The sequence below is a fragment of the Anolis sagrei genome, chromosome 2 (genome assembly GCF_037176765.1).
Source record: "Anolis sagrei isolate rAnoSag1 chromosome 2, rAnoSag1.mat, whole genome shotgun sequence".
Classification (NCBI taxonomy): Eukaryota; Metazoa; Chordata; class Lepidosauria; order Squamata; family Dactyloidae; genus Anolis; species Anolis sagrei.
In genome coordinates this window covers 279,488,274-279,507,587 of record NC_090022.1, presented here as the reverse complement: position 1 = coordinate 279,507,587, position 19,314 = coordinate 279,488,274, and the positions used below count along the sequence as shown (strand labels likewise).

General features: G+C 37.7%; 1 protein-coding gene across 1 annotated transcript in view; it reads right to left on the bottom strand.

The window, feature by feature from the left end:
• Window positions 1–457: 457 nt before the first annotated feature.
• The window catches only part of RANBP3L (RAN binding protein 3 like), a 41,211-nt gene continuing 22,354 nt past the window's right edge, over window positions 458–19,314 (bottom strand). Inside the window, exons 7-15 of the mRNA XM_060761398.2 lie at window positions 18,745–18,881; window positions 17,769–17,851; window positions 16,155–16,239; window positions 14,077–14,179; window positions 11,804–11,931; window positions 11,429–11,549; window positions 10,398–10,540; window positions 8,103–8,289; window positions 458–1,279 (exon numbers count right to left, since the gene is read on the bottom strand). Coding sequence (XP_060617381.2) covers window positions 1,236–1,279; window positions 8,103–8,289; window positions 10,398–10,540; window positions 11,429–11,549; window positions 11,804–11,931; window positions 14,077–14,179; window positions 16,155–16,239; window positions 17,769–17,851; window positions 18,745–18,881 — 1,031 coding nt within the window. The 3' untranslated portion in view covers window positions 458–1,235. The remainder of the gene's footprint in view (window positions 1,280–8,102; window positions 8,290–10,397; window positions 10,541–11,428; window positions 11,550–11,803; window positions 11,932–14,076; window positions 14,180–16,154; window positions 16,240–17,768; window positions 17,852–18,744; window positions 18,882–19,314) is intronic.

Below are 19,314 nucleotides of genomic sequence, written 5' to 3'. Positions count from 1 at the left end.
TAACATTGGGAAAACAGCAGCATTTCCAAAATCAGAAGTGGACCTCCAGATACTTTGGTTTTGTTTTTAACCCGTGTATCATTAGGAAGATGCCAATGCTAACCAAAGCTTAAAAAATATACATTTGGATAGTTACACTTTAAAAAAAATGTATCTGTTCCAACTTGCAAACAAATTCACTTAAGAACAAGTCTACAGAACCTATTTTGTTTGTAACTTGAGGATTGTTTGTATTGGTGCCTTGTTATCAGCTGGTTTATTATTTAAGTCATCATCTTCAGAAAGCCTGGTCCAAATGAGAATGAAAAGAAACACAAAAGAGATGCAGACACATAATGAGACAATGGAAGAGAGGGATTATAAGGAATTTGCTGCTAAAAGCATGAAGAGAGTTAAAAAAAAGTTTAAAGGGATTAGAAGCAGGAAACCACCAAAGAACCACTGGGCGATGAGTGCATTAAAGGTTTGCTAAAAATATGATACAGCAAGGAAGCTGAATGAATTCTTCACATCTGTCCTCAGTGCAGAAAATAAGAGGGTTATCTGGAAAGTAAGGTTACAAGGCACGTCGCTCTCGAGGAGAATTTTCATGGGAAGTTGGTATCACTGCCATGTAGTGGAAAACGAAAAGCAGTACCAGTCGTCAGTATCTCATCCTGTAGATAAATCCACGAAACAATCCCCATTTTTAAATTTCATTTACCAAATGATATTTTTATTTTCCAGATGAGAATTTGGCCCCCAAACTCACTTGTCAGCAAAGTAGTCAAGGATAAAGCTAACTTAAATCAAAGTAAAACCTTAACTTTAGCATTTTGCAAAAATGTTATCAGCAGTGTGTCACCTGTCTATTGAGAAATAGCATAGTCAACAATTCATAGATAACTGATTAATGCCATCAATATGATGAAAGAATTTGGATTAGGATTATCCATTTCTTTAAAGTGTCTTTTCAACCAGCTCATTCAAAATTCTGTAGCTTATTTTCTTTTCAAACATTATTCCTAAAGAACTGGGACCATGTTCAGATTTCTGCAGAAATATACAGATTCGTGACTGGAACATTTAAAGTGCTTCTTCCATGTATCCTCGGAGTCTGGAGTAAATATTCAGAAATCTTTGCCCCATAGTCATGCAACAAATGCTGCAGAGAAATTTCTCATGTGCCAAGGCTTCCAGACCACCAAATAACACAAATCTTCAATCTTGTTTCTTGGGCTGTAAGTAGTGAGTTGTCACGAGCAGACCACAGAGTGTCTTCGGATCCATTTATAATGGTCTGGAAAAGAATATAATGACATGATAGTTATTTTCTGAAACTTTAAAATTAAAAATAGCATTCCTTAAGTCAGGCTTGGGCAGACTTGGGTCCTCCAGGTGTTTTGGACTTCAACTCCCACAATTCCTAACAGCAACCAGCTTTTAGGAATTGCGTGAGTTGAAATCCAAAACACCTGGAGAGCCCCAAGTTTGCCCATACCTGACTTAAATTATACAGTATTGCCTAAATTCAGACTACTAATACTGCCATCTTAACAATTTAATAGGAAGTAAGAGACTGGAAAGTCAGCGTGGTATAGTGTTTATAATCTTTGACTAGGATTTGGGATGTCCAAGTTAATGCCCCCACTAAGCCATGGAACTCACTGTCTCCCCCTGACCTACTTCACAAAGTGGCAATTGTAAGAACAAACAGGGAAGGATGAGAGACATATGTCATCTTGAGCTTATCAAAGGAAAGTCAGGATATAAATACAGTGGGATCATGGTATCTGATACAAGCTCCACCCACCCCTCACTTGCTCGAGTAACAAAATCCATAGATGCTAAATCCCCATTATATACAGTGAGGTTATAAAAGGGCATCTCTTATACAAAATGCAAAAACAAGGCTCAACCATGGATGGCTGAATCTATGGATACAAAATCTATGGATATGGGAGCCTGACTGTATCTGGATACTGTGGATACTATGGACATGGAAGGCTAATTGTATAGTTGGGACTTAAATATCCTAAAGGTACTAGATTTTGTACAATCCTAGAAGCTAAGCAGGATCAGTCGTGATTAGTATTCTGATGTGAGACTATTAGCAAATCCCATATGCTGTAGACCATAGCTTCTTAAACTCCTTTCTGCCCTAGTCCTTTTTACATGACCCTGGGTACATAAATAGGTATAGAAATTAAACTTTCACCAATAATAAATCTGCATTTGCAAGGCTTGCTAAACTGGCTGATTTCGCCTTTTTTACAACGTACAGATGAATCATTTTCTGCAGAGTCTACTGTAAACATTGCATGTTGCTAACTGATTTACTGTTGCCAAGTTTAGGGACCTCAACATTTAGCCAAGAGGACCCCATTTGGGGCCTGGACCCATACTTTCAAGAATCAGTGATGTAGACTATATTTCAAAGGAATGTTCTTGCTTAAGAAAACCATATGAAATGTATGTGGTTGCCATAAGGTAACAGGCAACTTGAAGGCACAAACACAATCACATAAATACACTGCAGATATTTTTGCATAGAAATTAACATGCATATGATAGTCCTGTAAACTTCAATTGGGTACATTATTATTAAGCTACCAATTCTTTTCTGGTTTTTGTTTTCATCTCAAGGTCAGTTTTTTCTCCATTCTAACTTCACTATTGTGCAATGTGGGAGTAAACAATCTTGAGACCAAAGTAACTGCTAGTATTGAAGTACTGGGCGTTAAAAGTCTTTTATCTGTAGAAAAAAACACTAGGAAATGCAATCAGTGTTAAAGGTCTACTGCTAAAGTTTGATTATTTAGAAATATAGAAAGAGTGTTTGCAAACAAATGCTTTGCTATTCTTTTTATCCCGTGGGAACTTTTACCATTGGTAGTGGGAAGAAATCTACATGTTTTCCCTGGAAACCAATTTGTATGACCTACTCTAGATGAACAGGGGTTTCCTACATATCATCAGTGTGCTGGCTGCAGTCTTGGAAAAGTTAATTTCAATTTAATTTATCCCATTGGAAGGAATGGAACCCAACTCATATGCACAATGAATTTCAAACAGATTTACACTTATGCCTAGGTTTCATCCATTTCGGTAGCACTTAATTCCTAAGAAAGAATGTGCAGGACTGACTGAAGCTTTAGCTGAACTGGGACCAGAAGGAAGGTCGCCAATCAGGACAATAGTATCCTTGGCTGGGAAGTTGCTATTTGCCAAATGAAAAGAAGCAAAGGAATGAGTCCAGAAGCTCCAGATCTGTGCCCCACTTATGCCAGAAGCAATGAAACTCCATCCCATGGTCTTGCTGTGGACCTAGGCACTGAGCTCCATCTTGAGATTTCAGCTAGTAATATAATTTTGTTTTACTGATCTTCTGAATGTAGCCAGAAAAGATTACTTCAGATCCACAATAACTTGTTTGATTCTGTGCACAAAAACCTCTTTTATTTCCTCTGAAATTGGCAGGGAGAGTTCGAAATAGTCCTCTACCACCGCACCTTTTCAGCTGCTTTTAAAATACACTCTCTTCTCCTCCCACTTTAGTCACAGAATCATAGAGTTGGGAGAGACCTCATGGGCCATTCAGCCCAACCCCCTGCCAAGAAGCAGGAAATGTGCATTCACAGCACCCCTGACAGATGGCCATCCAGCCTCTGTTTAAAAGCCTCTAAAGAAGGAGCCTCCACCACTTTGATTCCTGCAAACTCAGTTAAAAATGCAAAGGGCCTTTCTACATTGCCATATAATCCAGATTATCAACGCAGATAAATCACATTATCTCCTTTGCACTGGATTATATGAGTCTACATTGCCATATAATCCGGTTCAAAGCAAATAATCTGGATTTTATATGGCAGTGAAGAAGGGACCTTAGTTAACTCAAGAAGGGAGACAGCGGAGTGCGTAATTTTGGTCTTCTCAATAGATTATCTGCTTTGAACTGGATTATGTGAATCTACATTACCATATAATCTAGTCCAATAGATTCAGGGGAAAGAAAACTACAGCACCAGCACTATTTGGCAGAGATAAAGACCTTGTAAAACTACAACTCCTGTGATTCCATAGCATTGAGCCACAACATTTTTTTATCATGTCAGAAGCTACTTGAGAAACTTCAAATTGAGAGAATTGGCCATCTGCAGGGCAGTTAAAGCAGTGTTATACGATATTGATTCCATAGTGTGGATGCACCCTTGATGCCCCAAACCTTTTAATGCACAGTTTGGCATGGCATGTGTGTGCTACTGCATTTTTGAGTCCGCTATGCATTTAATGTCATGTGGGAAAAAATCTGTAAACAGTAGAAGTTACTAGAATACTCCAATGAAATCATAAGCGAAATCATCCAAATCCATTCAGTCAAAGTTTCATACATAACCTTGAAATGCAACAGTATATCTTAATAAACAGAGCTGGAATGAGGCGTCTCTTAGAGGAATGCTGGCGATAGTTCAGCAAGCAAATTTTGCGACTGAGAACAAAAAAACACTTGAGAATAAAGCAAAGGGCAACATTGAGCACTCAGAGCACGTTGGGCATTCATGCCTGCCAGTTTTTTTCAAAGATCCCATTCATATGGTAACCTTTTTGTATATCTTTTTAAAGCGCATAACAGTTGCTAGTGGCCTGCAATGCATTTTAATAGAGGGAAGTGAGAGGTTCCTTTTAACTTTTCACTAAATGTTTAAGAGACAACCTACTTTTCTTGGGTTTTTGAAAAGCACCTCGTCCATTAAGCAGCTACAGTGGGGACATCAAAGAAAATTCCATCTGTTTGTTCATGAACAAATAGATCCCTAAGAAATAGATAGCTTGAGCAGCCAAAGTTAATTTTTAATTAAGAAGAACTTAAAGTATCATCTAACATGGGGGCTCTAACCATTTCCCCCTATTTTTTCCTCTTCTCCTTTTTAAGAGCCTGAGGGATACTTGATAGGTGCCTCTGGTTCCACAGCATGTTAAACTGTTGAACTTGCTGACCGAAAGGTTTGAATCTGGGGAGCAGAGTGAGCTCTTGCTATTAGCCCCAGCTTCTGACAGTTTGAAAACATGCAAATGTGAGTAGATCAATAGGTACCGCTCCAACGGGACGGTGACAGCACTCCATGTAGTCATGCTGGCCACATGACCTTAGAGGTGTCTATGGACAACACTGGCTCTTTGGCATTAAAATGGAGATGAGCACCAACCCCCAGAGTTAGACACGGCTAGATTAATGTCAGGGGAAAACCTTTACCTAGCCTGAGAGACAAGGAATAATTATGAGTTGTGGTCTGGTGCAAGTTCAAGGTTTCCCTCAACCCACAATACTTCCCAATTTTCTCTCCTCTGTTTCCTTTCTCTCTTTGAAACCCTGTTCAGTTTGGTGCAGATCTTGGAGTCTTTGCTTCCAAAATCACAACACTAGTCATTAACCACAGGCTCCTTTTGCAAATACTGGTATTTGAAGCAAAAGCACAGGGAAGTTAGACCACATGGCTTCTTGGCGCTTAGAACAGGATCAGCTAGCACAGAAGATAAGGAGTCTGAAGTCAACATAGAATAAATAAAGCAGGAACTGTCAGAAGCCCTGCCAAGGTTATCTGATAAGAGAATAGGTCAGGATGTCAAGGATCACCTGGAGCTAAAAGGAGGAGGAATTTGGACTGAGGGAAGATATGAAATATTCAGAATTTCTGTCAACCCTCTATTTTGTGTATTAAACTCACTCACACAGTTGAGACCCCCATCAAAATAAGAATTTACACCAAAATATAAATGTCCCCCAAGGACTGTGTCCTGAGTTATCATCACTAAGTCTTTATCTAGATCTGTGTCAGAGGCCTTGGCTTGTCAACATATTTGTTTAACTTGCACATCAGCATTCTGATTTGATACCTCACTGAACTCTGCAAACAAATGCTGGACTTTTATTACCTCCTCACAGAGTTTTCAAAGCTATTTCTCTAGCTAAAAGGGAAGGGATTCTCTCTAAATGTCTTTTTAAAACTATTGTTGCTTGATGAAGTAGTAGTATGTTCCATGGTATAGTAGCTACAGTATGAAAATGAGCTTCAAAGCTTTATTGACAAATGTATTTTCAGTGTTCATCTTATCCTCAGTATAGAGGTTGTTAGTATTAGAGAAAGTTGGAGTGGCATTTACATTAAAGGTTTGTGGCTGTTGTTGATATTATTTGCTGTTGAGTCAGTTGTGACTTATGATGAATGAAAGAGTTGGACATCAACAGCCTTCTGTAGGACATATAAACTGAGGGCTGTGCCATTCTTTTATGGAGTCATTCCCATTCTACAGTGGTATTTCTCTTTTCCTGGTGCCTTCTGCTTTACTTGTTCAATGAATGATGTTGTCTCATAATATATCTAAAATACAACAGGTTCCACTTAGTCATTTTGCTTCTACGTAGTGTACAGCCAAAAAATAAAGGGAGAGGCCTTGAAAGTTTACCAAAAAAGCTTTTTACCCATGAAAAAGTAGGAGAACTTGGGTAATGCCAGCCAAGCAGAAATGTCAGTGAAGGCCAGTGGATTCTGGCGACTCGTTTCCACTGGGCAATGTGTCATTTTTATAAATAATGCTTAGCAGTCTACTCACTGGGACTCACTTCACAGTATTTTCCATGTCTCATATTTTGCAGAAGCAAGCTACCTCTAGAAGTCACTTGACTGCTATTTATAGTTTCCTCTCTTATAAATGTGTACAGGAATTAATCCTCAAACTCTTAAATTAAAATGAAGCAATTAAGAATTTTGTAAATGCTAAAAAAAGTTTCCATAAGATTTATGCGCACTCACACACATAACTTTAAAGTGAAAGGATCAAAGGGATGTATATCCTCACACCTTATTTTTAGATGAAGAAAATTTATGAGCAGAAGGTTATACATAAAACAAAACATTATGTTTAGAAAAGGAAATATCTCCAGGCTGCTATTAGACCACAAATGAAAAGAGGAAACAAATAGTATAAACTGTGGATGTTTTTAATATATATATACAATGAAAGAAAACACGTATTTTTAATACTGATGTGTATAATTCTGTTTTGATGTTTGTATATTTGTATATTTTAAATTGGATACGGATACTTTTATGTCAAGCCACTTTGAGCCCCCTTTGGGGAGTTAAAGCAGGGTATAAATAAACATAATAATAATAATAATAATAATAATAATAATAATAATAATAAAGATTGAACTGCAAAGACACTGGCACAAGCTAGTAAAGGTGGTCCCAGTGGTGATTGGCATACTGGGTGCAATGCCTGAAGATCTTGGCTTGCACTTAAACACAATAGGCACTGACAAAATTAGCATCTTTCAGCTGCAGAAGGCCACTCTATTGGGATCTGCACGCATTATTTGCCATACATCACACAGTCCTAGATACTTGGGAAGTGTCTGACATGTGATCCAGTACAACAGCCAGCAGAGTGATCTTGTTTGCTGTGTACTAATCTTGTTATGTTTATTATAATAATAATAATAATAATAATAATAATAATAGATAATGCTCTTGAGTGTTTTTAGTGGCCTAATTCATTAAAAAATCTTTACCATATCCAGTTAGCTCAATCCAGCATGATCCATTTACTGAGATCCATTTACTTCTAACTGGACATGTTAGCCATATAGAGTGAAAATACAAGCTAAAAGTAAGAGAGAGCCAATGAATTTATCCACAGAGTGGTAGGGTTTTTATAGTGCTTTAGATCATTGGTACTGTCAAGTCAGGGTTCTATGTGCCTCTACACTGTGGAATTTCTGCAGTTTGATGCCACTTTTACCACCATGGTTCAGTGCTATGGAATCATGGGCTCATACAACACTTCTGTATATGAATGCACGTGTTAGTATTGCAAAACCTGATATAATTATGAATGGAAGACTTTAAAAAATTACATGGAAAATGTGTTCTGATTTTATGTCTTTTATTCTGGAAGAAATGTGGCATATAAATTAAATAAATATATTCTAGCTCCCATCACACTATGTAAGTGAATAATGACTTACAAATTCAAACCTTGCAGTAGTCTTGTAAACAAAAGAAGTATATTAATGGATCTGAGTGAAGTCTGGCCAGTTACACTATGGAAAAAAGCCTTACCTGATCTGGTTTTGTTCATTTCCGTTATTTTTTCACTCTCATCTTCATCACTCTCACAATTTAACTGTTGAATATCTGGTTCTGGCTCCATTAGATTCCCATTGCATTCCTGCTTTGCAGAGTTTCTCAGTGCAACGAGACGGTGGTGGATTGCTGCATACAGAGAAGCAGCATCCTTTGAACTTGCCTGTGTAACGAATATAATGCACAGGGCCATTTAGGATTGTTTTGCAACACATCAACGGACGGTTGAGCAAACTGAAGATAAGAGAGTTCTAAAATGATTAGAGTGAACTATATTGAGATGCTATAAGCTGTGTCTTCTTCCTTTACTATTTGTCCCCCATGGCAAGGATTCATTCAGGCAAAACATACTGAATACATGCATAATAATCAAACAGATATTGTACATGATATTCTACTGGCTAGAAAATACAATTTTTAAAATAAAATAGTTAAAAATAATACTACTTTAACATATCTAATTGTATACAGAGACAAGAAGGGAGAAGAAGGAAAAACAATCTTTAAGAAGTAGTTGTCATAAACGAAAGCCTTTCTGTGATTGAGTAATGTTGTTCTACATGTCAAAGGAGACCTCCATTATCAAGTATTGCTTATGTGGTAAACACAATGAAAAGCAGCAAAACTGCTCACATGCTCTATATTTCATTCCATTTGCCCCAAATGACTCCCTGCTTTTCCCAAAAAGGATGTGGAATCAATTTTGTCATCATTTAGGCCCTCTAATTATAGTAGAGTCCCCCTTTCAGGAAGTTGACATCTTGCTCAATTTCTGCTGGGAAAAAAAGATCTAAACTCTACAAAGTTCACATGATGAGTGTCTCAAGCTGCCTTTAGTCCAATGGAGTAGTTTGTTGATGTACAGAAGAGTCTTGCTTATGCTCTAGAGAGTCTTGCTTATGCTTATGCTCAGTAGAGTCTTGCTTATGCTCATAAATGGGCCAGCAGAATGTTGGATAAGCGAAAATGTTGGATAATAAGGAGGGATTATGGAAAAGCCTATTAAACATCATATTACGTTATGATTTTACAAATTGTGCACCAAAACATAATGTTTTACAACAAATTGACAGAAAAAGCAGATCAGTACATGATAATGTTATGCAGTAATTACTGTATTTATGAATTTAGCACCAAAACATTGCATTGAAATAGCTGAGGATCCGGGCAGGAGGCAGACTGAAAGTTGGATGAGTGAAAGTTGGATAGGCGAGACTCAACTGTATATCTAGAATAATCATACAGTGAAGTTCAAATTCATAGAGTGGTTTTATGCAAACAGCAGGGCAGGATGTCTGCTAATGTTTCAGGACTTTTTACATTTCTAAAAAGTTGCACTAAAAATTCATATGAATGTTGGTGTGAACCAGCATGATAGAGTGGTTTGAGTGTTGGACTAGACATGTTGTGAGACCAGGGTTCAAAATCCTGTTCAGCCATGGAATACTACTGAGTGACTTTGAACATGTCACACACTCTGAGACATAAAGGAAGGTGACAACAAGTATTCTCTGAATAAATCTTCTCAAGATAACCCTGCAACATGGTCCCATTGGTTCACTTGAAGGTACAATTTAATAACATTTTGAGTCCTGTAGGTCTTCTCAACCAGATAGTATACCTGTCCCAGTCCCTGTTCCCAATGCAATACCTTAAACTAAAAGAAAAATTACTATATTAAGGAATCCTCTGATTCAGAGTGAAAGGATGCAGGGAAAGCCAGTATGCTGCAATCGTTTGAGCTCTGGACTACAACTCTGAATAAAAAGGTTCAAATACCCATTTGGCAATGGAAACCCATTGCGTGTCACATTATTTCAGCCTCAGGGGAAGCCTATGGCAAACCCCTTTGTCCAAATCTTGCCAAGAAAACTCCATGGTAATGATCACCAGAAGTCAAAAATGACGTGAAGGGACACAACAACACAATGTAGAGGGATGCAACAGAAGAGGGGAAATTGGCAGAATCATTAAAGCATCCCCAAACACCTTGAATCCGAATGATCTAAAATGAATATGTGTACAAATCAAGTTTTGCAAAAAAAAAGTGCAAATCAATTAAAATTATATACTTAGGCAAACAGAGATGTCTTATCCTAGAGAGAACGTCTCATTAAACTCCATGATGCTAGCTTCTGAATATATCCAATTTTTTTAAATTAATGAACCTACACCTCCTGTTAATTGATTTTGCTTGGATGCAAAAAATATTACATTAAATTAAATATATTCCATCTCTTTTATTAATGGATAGTAAAACGTACTTCTTACCTGAATTAGAAACACTTTGACTGAATTGTCCTCCAGGTCTGTTGCTGTGATGCACAAACTCTTCCTGTTTGCTCTTTCTACGATCATCTGAGTCCAGAGTTTGGTGTTGAGAACCAGCCTCATGCTTCCTTGATTTCGCATGACTATAAGCAGAAGAAACCGAATATTAAGAAGGAAGGCAGGAAAACTGAAATCCCCTTCTCTTAATGCAGGATATGTCCCTGTTTCGTACACCACCTCATGACCACATCAGATCTCAGAGTTAAGTAACATTGGGCTTTTCAGGTTCTCCAAGAAGGAACAGAAAACTATCCTGCCTGACTCAACATAGAGAGGGAGTGATACTCATAATTAACAACAATGGGTATGATGGAATAACAGTATACAAGGAACCTTCTCATGCTCCAATGTTTCCTAAGAATGTAGAATATCTGATTACTTCAATTGTCTATCTTGCCTTAAAACAAAAAGATGACTATGTCCTTTTTGCTGTTCTATTTACTGTAAAGGAATTCTTTACTGCAAAGGAACGTCCAAATGTCTGGAACTCAAGTTCGCCAACCAGATGGGAACATTGCTCTGTTTCTTTTCTGCCAGAATAATTATGGCTTAATAGTCTACCTTATTCCAAACGTGTTAACCATAGTTTCTTGGTCCTGACAAAACCATAACTATAAACCTTTTTGTTAGTTCATTTGCAACTAGGGGAGACAGCGGAGCTTCATATGCGACTGAAATGTTCATGTCTTTAATAATGGGCATGTATATTTTGATTCACAACTGTAGTTGTATTCCTATGAAAATGTAATAAATGAGCTAGTCCAGGCATGGGCAAACTTGGGCCCTCCAGGTGTTTTGGACTTCAATTCCCACAATTCCTAGCAGCCTTCTGGCTGCTAGGAATTGCAGGAGTCGAAGTCCAAAACACCTGGAGGGCCCAAGTTTGCCCATGCCTGAACTAGTCACTCAAAGCTCCTTTAATTAACACATTAATTTTATGAAGAAAGATAAAATGAATGCTGAATTCTCACCCAGTCTTGACTGAAGCATCCCACAATTATTGCTAGATGTATCGTTAAGTCTCAGAGAGCCACTGCCTCTTTCGATCCAGGACAGTGATGCCTTGCTAAATAAAAAAAGCTTGCAGTTGATCTAAGGGTGAGAAATTGAAAAAGGAATTGCTATGGATGTGGAAACTACAAATTAATTGCTGATTTATTTTTTTAAAGTTTTAGTATTATTTACTAAATTAATACAACTTAAAATAATTTAGTAAATTCATTATTTATTAATTTAAAATTGAACCTGCTATGCCACCAGAGGGCCCTATTGATATATTATAATTCTATAGAATTAATATAATAGAATTCAAAATTTTCCATAGAAATATATAGGGAAAAACTTACCTGCAAGACATTGTGTTCTGCTTCTTCTCCCGTTGTGACTTCAACTTTATCTAATAAATATCTTTGTCTTGGTTTGTTAGATATATAAGCAGCAGCTGATTCTGCCAGTGTTGTGCCCTTGACAAAATCTGATGTTACACAAGAAAAAGGGAAATATTTTTTAAAAGCCCTATATTACAATAAGAGAAAACATTTGCTATAATAAAATGTAATGGGTCTTGACCTTTTGTTTCTTCAAAATGCCTTTGTTTTAGAGATAACTAGCTGTTATTAAGATAATTTTCTGAACTTCTATTAGTAGCCTTGAAAAGCTACTATCGGCCCCAGAAACAATACAAGCAAAGTAAGTGTTGGTGATAGGTGTGATAATTTTTACTCAAATTTAGATGGTGCCTTTAAAAAAATAACCAGATTATATTTTTGTTTTCGCAGACTTTCTGTAGCAATTGCTCCCACCAATAGCAAAAGTTTATTCTCTCCTTAGAAAATGTTTTCCCTCCCAGTTCTGAGATGTATTGGAACAAAAAAGCCTGATGTACAGTTCACTGCTGGTTCCTAGCCACTTGCTGCTAATATGGAGAGTTGGAGGTGGGCAAATGGTAGCATGGATATTCCCATGAGTTTACATGTAGTTACTTTAAAAAAAAAAGGCGTCATGGCCATTGTTGCAGTCCAGCTACCTACTTAATCCCCTTTTCACCCAAACATCACACAGATGAACAAAATAGTAAGTTTATTAAGAAAATAGTATCTAATATAAAACAGTTTCAAAATACATCCATGAGCTAGATTTCCAGAAGCTTAACAAAATCAATGACCAACGCTGAATACGAATTCCAAAATCACTAAAGGCAAAAGCAAGAAACTGTAATCCGGGGGTTGTTGCACTTAAACAGGAATATATCCAAAAGCTTGAAAGCATGAACATGACCATAATATAAAGGCTTGATACTTAAACTTTACTATAATCCCAAAGGCTAGAAATTTGAAACAAGATTTGTAATCCAAACAGGAGGCATGGAACAAACAGAAAACAGGATACAGATTCAAGAACTGAACTCCTAACTCAGAGCTGCCAAGGCAGGCAACTTGACACATAAAAATCCAGTGTTCATAGAATCATAGACTCATAGAATCAAAGAGTTAGAAGAGACCTCATGGGCCATCCAGTCCAACCCCCTGCCAAGAAGCAGGAATATTGCATTCAAATCACCCCTGACAGATGGTCATCCAGCCTCTGTTTAAAAGCTTCCAAAGAAGGAGCCTCTACCACACTCCAGGGCAGAGAGTTCCACTGCTGAACAGCTCTCACAGTCAGGAAGTTCATCCTCATGTTCAGATGGAATCTCCTTTCTTGTGGTTTGAAGCCATTGTTCCTTGTCCTAATCTCCATGGAAGCAGTAAACAAGCTTGCTCCCTCCTCCCTGTGGCTTCCTCTCACATATTTATACATGGCTATCATATCTCCTCTCATCCGTCTCTTCTTCAGGCTAAACATGCCCAGCTCCTTAAGCCACTCCTCATAGGGCTTGTTGTCCAGACCCTTGATCATTTTAGTCGCCCTCCTCTGGACATATTCCAGCTTGTCAATATCTCTCTTCAATTGTGGTGCCCAGAATTGGACACCACAATTGACAGTGTTGATCTCCCCACCAAACATTGATTCCAATTCCTTAAGAATACTCCCTCTTGCCCATGACATCACCCTTTTCTCACACCTACAGTCTCCCTTTGTTTATCTTTTAGCCCCTTTGAATATCAGATTTGTCTCTGTTTTGCACTATCCCTTTGGATCTGCAAACACTGGGTTATCTGTAACCCTCCTGTCTCCTACACATTCCTTTCAGTGTCAATCCCTGTCTGATTCTCATGAGAATCACTGTCTGTTTCCTCAACAACAGATTTACCCAAAATATTCTCATCATTTTGAAAAACACTTTCGCTTTCCCCCACAGAAACACCAGGCTCAACCAGAAAATCCTCATCCTCAAAGGCTTCACAGGCCTCAACACCCATACTGGATCTCACAGTATCCAATAGTGAGCAAAGTCAATGAATGGATCTGAATGACTGGCCAAGGGATTCGAATGATGACTGGTCACATTGTCTGTATGTTATGCAGTTTTTCTCCATTGCCTTTAATCTCTTATTGGGACTTAAAAACTGGAGGGGCTATAAGTCAATGTGGAGGTGACACTAAGACACCAACCAGAACTCCATGTGAGAGCTCTTACTTGCATTATATAGTTATGGCTAATTTGTATAGCACCTACTTGTCCATGGAGAACTGGTATGGAAGCCTATGGAAAAGGTGGTTTCTTTTTCACAGTAGTGTGCTTCATCTTCCGACAGCGGCTCTGGGGATTTTTCAGGTTTCTAAAGTAAATTGGAGAAAGACATTGTAGAATGGGATGGGATGCAATGTGATGGAAAATTGAGCATGTCACTCAAAAATTGGAGAAAGATATTGCAATGGAACAAATTGGAAATACACTTGATAGTGTGCTAGATATTATTTTATTTTTACAAAGAACAAATGGCATAATACAGCAGCATAAAGACTGGGTGGAAAGTATATGTTAATATTCTGTCTTCACTAGATGGGAATGATATTGCAATTTTATACACTGTATACTGCTCTACTGCATTCCACACAATTCAGCACCTTCCTTTGTTAGAGCTGTGAAAACTCTCACTCTGGATTTTGTTGCACTTCTCCAAATCCCACTTGCATTCCCGTTCTCTTCTATTCAAATAAAGTTGAGAGATTCATTTTTTTTTCTTCATGGAAATTGATATTCATTGTTGTACATTTTCCCAATCTACAAAATTGTTTTCCTATCATATGCATTTTTGTATGTTGTTCCCTGCATGTTCACATTTTTCACTTGCATTTGCTGCTTGCATTTGCCAATTGTATGTATCATGTACACATTTTATTTCTCTGAAACATATCACAAACCTAGTATTACTGGAGCAGGTGTGGAACTCCCTGCCTAGGGATATTAGATCGGCCCCCTCCCTCCTGACCTTTAAAAAAAACCCTGAAAATTTGGCTCTTTGAGCAAGTTTTTAGCACCGCGTCATAATCAGACAAACTTGAATCAGAAAATGACCCAGGAAGGGCTAAGGACAACGGAATGGATGAGGATCAAACATGACATAGTTTTAACATTTTTATTATGCACTATTTTTATGCTTTTAGATATATTGTGATGTTTTTCCTTGTTTTATTGATGTATTTATTTTTATATGGCATGGAATTGTGCCGACTTGTTCGCCACCCTGAGTCGCCTCCAGGCTGATATGAGCGGGGTAGAAAATGAGTAAATAAATAAATAAATGATAACCATGAGGCTGGTGTAGTATTTAATATGTTTTATGTTCATGTTATGATGTTTCTTTGTATAGTTTTAATGGTTTTAATTCATTTTTATACATTATTGATGTAGTTATGTTATGTATTGCTTTTATATGTATGTTTGGCATTGAATTTTTGCCATTTTGCCATGTTGTACACCACTCTAAGTCCACCCAGGGGTGAGAAGAGCAATATAGAAATGCAATTAATAAATAAATGTATAAATTTCCAAGAAATGTGAACTTTTTCTTGCAATAAGTCTGACATATGAAACGAATACTATTGTCAAAAAAGCAACTTTGATTACATTTTTGTTCATCCCTACTGCTTTTGTACTTCTTTGTCATTCTGAATAACAAAAGTAAACTTAGCCTCACACCGTTAGTAAATGCTGTGTATGTGATGTGCAAAGTGCCCAGGCAAAGGGTTACTTAGCAACTGGGAGGAAAAAGGAGTCCTATCTGATTTTCTGCCTTTAAAAGGGAACTTGATATGCAGGAAATATTAGATGAAGCTAATTGCTACAGATAAATGGGTGATAATACATAAGCCAGTTCAATCACTGGAATTCCCTACCCAGGTGTCTTTGAAAGAAAGTTCACATTTATCCCTATTGCATTATTAGATAAGGTTTTATTTAGAAAAGATTTCAGAAGAAGTTGTGTTTAAATTGCCAAAAACTCAAAGACAGTTTCATAGATGGGCAGCTTTCAATGCATCAGTGGTTTTCCTTTTTTGCTGAACATATTGTGAAATTTTAAGAAAGGTGTATTTGAAATGACTGACATTTTTGAAGCTGCCTCACATTCTTCAAGAAATGAAATTGCTTTAACAAGATCTAAATTTAATGGGCTATGAAATGAATGTAAACATTTGCAGAATGCAGATGCCCATGTATGACATAAAGGGTGAATCTAAGTCAGGGGAGTAACTTTTCCTGGTTGACCTTCCACCATCCCACCAAATGAAACAAAAATCTTCACTACTTACCAAAACTCTTTCTATTATATTTTCTCCAAACACGAAGTTAGACTGCCTACTGTTTGAGATAATCCTGCAGTGAGATAACTGGTTGCTAGAACCAAGATTAAGAAAAACACATCAGTCAAGAGGGGGGGAAAGAGGAAATAACGCCAGTTAATATATATTCATATATGTTAGGTATACTCAGTCCTTCCTCCCTTGAGATAAAAACACAGAAGACCTGTCATGAAACCCTAGTGCCAACTACTTTCTGGAAGCCCTCTTGAAATCTTTTGGTCTTCCTAGAATACTGGGTTATTGTGAGTTTTCTGGGCTGTACGGCCATGTTCCAGAACATGGCCATACGGCTCGGAAAACTCACTACAACCCAGTGATCCCGGCCATGAAAGCCTTCAATAATACATTCTTCCTAGAACACATTGTTTTACTACAGTGAAGCCATGCCCAATAGACTTGCCCTACATTTGGTGCTTCAACCACAGACACAAAATGGGTTTTTGTTACTTTTGGGACTACAACTCTCAGAGACCCCTATCCTACATGGCCCAGTGGCTGGGGAATGCTGAGAGTTGCAACAGAAAAAATAGCTGCTCATGCTCTACCATGGGTATGGCACACAGCTAATGCCAAACGTTTGTGAGTTTAGAAAAGGGGATCACTATGTGTACAGCTATATGCAGAGGGATGCAATCCATGATAAATAAGGCTCTTGTTAAAACTATTGAGACAAGTTTGTACAGCTAGGATTTCTGATGGTGTGGAAAATCATCAGTGTGATTAGTAGTAATTAGACTATGGATTTAGGACTTGGGAGATACAGCTTCAACTTTCCACATGACATTTACTGGGTCATGTCCCACTGGTCACGTTTTGTCATTCATTCTCTCTCAATCTGATCCATAAATCATTCCAGGGAGAGTCATGTATACTGCCATGAATGCAATGGAGAAAAGTAATAATAGAAATGTAACCAGCAAATAACGACATTTGGAAGCTACCCTTTCTGCTATTGTGCAAATCCATTAACATCTGGGTACATTCCCAAAATCAAATATTTTCCCCTTGCCTCTTGGCACTAGTCTTTTAACTCAAGCTGCTGGGCAGAAAAAAGTAAAGAAATACAGCAAGAGTCCTGTAACCACAGAACCCATATCTGTGGGTTTCACTCATTTGTGCCTGGGGGAAATAATCTCTTTTGAATTTCTCAAATCTTCCAGGGTGAGTCTATGGTATGCTGGAATTAGAAGTCAGGTAATTTAACGGGGTTGTCATATGCAATCTAGAATGTAACCCCTGTGGATATGGAGGTCTTTTGTAAACGTATTGTCTAATCAAGCAAGTCCTCCAGACATATTGGTTTATAACTTCCATCATTACTAGCCACCAGTAGTATTCTAACATATCTAGTCACTTTGAGCCTTCTTGTGGCAAGAAAAAGCAGGGTGGTGGTGGTGGTGGTGGTAATAATAATAATAATAATAATAATAATAATAATAATAATAATATCTAAAGGATATTAATTTTGGGAAGACTCAAATTTGGTGATATTTCAAGAAAACTCAAATTAAGTGAATGTTTTTTCAAGATAAAAAAAATAAGAATAGATTTAAGTCCACATACCCTATTATTTGTGGGCATGACATGTGAAGAGAAAAGGGTTTCTTGTCTGAGATATCTGTCCAGGAACAAGTATCTTGAGATACCTAAAACAACAGAAGAAGAGAAAACATAAATGGAAAACCCCCTATACACACATACTAATGTACTGACCTATTTTCAATTGCTTATCCCAACTAGAATAGATCCATTGAATAAACAGGATTTACCCAAGTCTAGATTGGTTGGGAATGCAACAAAGCTCAGCATTAATGAGTTCAAGATGAATTCATGATAGCAATAGTCATAAGTTTAAGTAAATGTTCAATGATGCAATGGCACAATGGGTTAAACCCTTGTGCTGACACGACTGCTGACCGACAGGTCAGTGGCTTGAATCTGGGGAGAGCCGATTGAGCTCCCTCCATCAGCTCCAGCTTCCCATGTGGGGACATGAGAGAAGCCTCCCACAGGATGGTAAACATCAAACAACTGGGCGTCCTCTGGGCAACGTCCTTGCAGATGGCAAATTCTCTCACACCAGAAGTGACTTGCAGTTTCTCAAGTTGCTCCTGACATGGAAAAAAATGATGCAAATTTCCCTCTTCTTTGATCTGCTTTTACTCTTCCTTCCCCATTATTTTCTCAGCCTAGTGCTGTGTTAATTCAGAGCACTTCTATCATTAATGGAGCTCTTTCAATAACAAAGCCTTAGCTCGTTTCTTTATCCATTAATTTATTTTGCTCCTTGATCAGAATTTCTGGCTGTTGCACAACAGGCTTTGCATCAGACAATTCTGCAACTGATTCTGTGGGTCTATAACAGTTGTGATTTCAAATTGAATTTAAGTGTCTGTGTTTGGGGCACAGGAAATGCACAACAAAAGTTACAGCTAAAAGTATCAAAACTCCACTCCATAAAATATTAATAGTCATTTATGAAACAACAGAACCACATATTTCCTGTTCAAATGATATTCCCCATTCCCGCAGTATTTACCTCAGTGTCTCTTTTATGATTATCTGGCAGAACATTTTCAGCACTTATCTTCTCAGCTAGTCTGCTCATAGAAGCTTTTGGAGGTTGCAAGACAGCAGGCTTCAAAACATCCCATTGTACATTTGTGGGTGGAATGCCTTGCAAAAATAAAGGCAAGCAGGGTTAATTTTTGTCATTTTTGGTTGGTCACTTTTTTAAAAAGTTTCTTTTAAAATCACTTGCCTTGTGAAACAAAGACACCCTATGCAAATCTTGTCTCAGGTAAGTGTTGTCACATGGACAATTATTTTCATTCTAGGAGAACCGCAGCTAGGTCTCCTGGAAACTTTCCAGATTTTGCTTATAAAATAACTCCACACCTGGCACTTTCTTTTGTAGGGATGAAGCAAGACTTTTGAAATATCAAAATCCTGCATATGTGTTAAAAATAGGACCACACATAGGGAAGATGTGTACCAGATTAGTAAAGTTAAAGGATATGACTACATATAGTAGGATTAAGGGTTGAACCATAGAATGATCTATGCAGTCTACATGTTTCAGCAGTTTCTCCTCATGCCTGATGCTTTT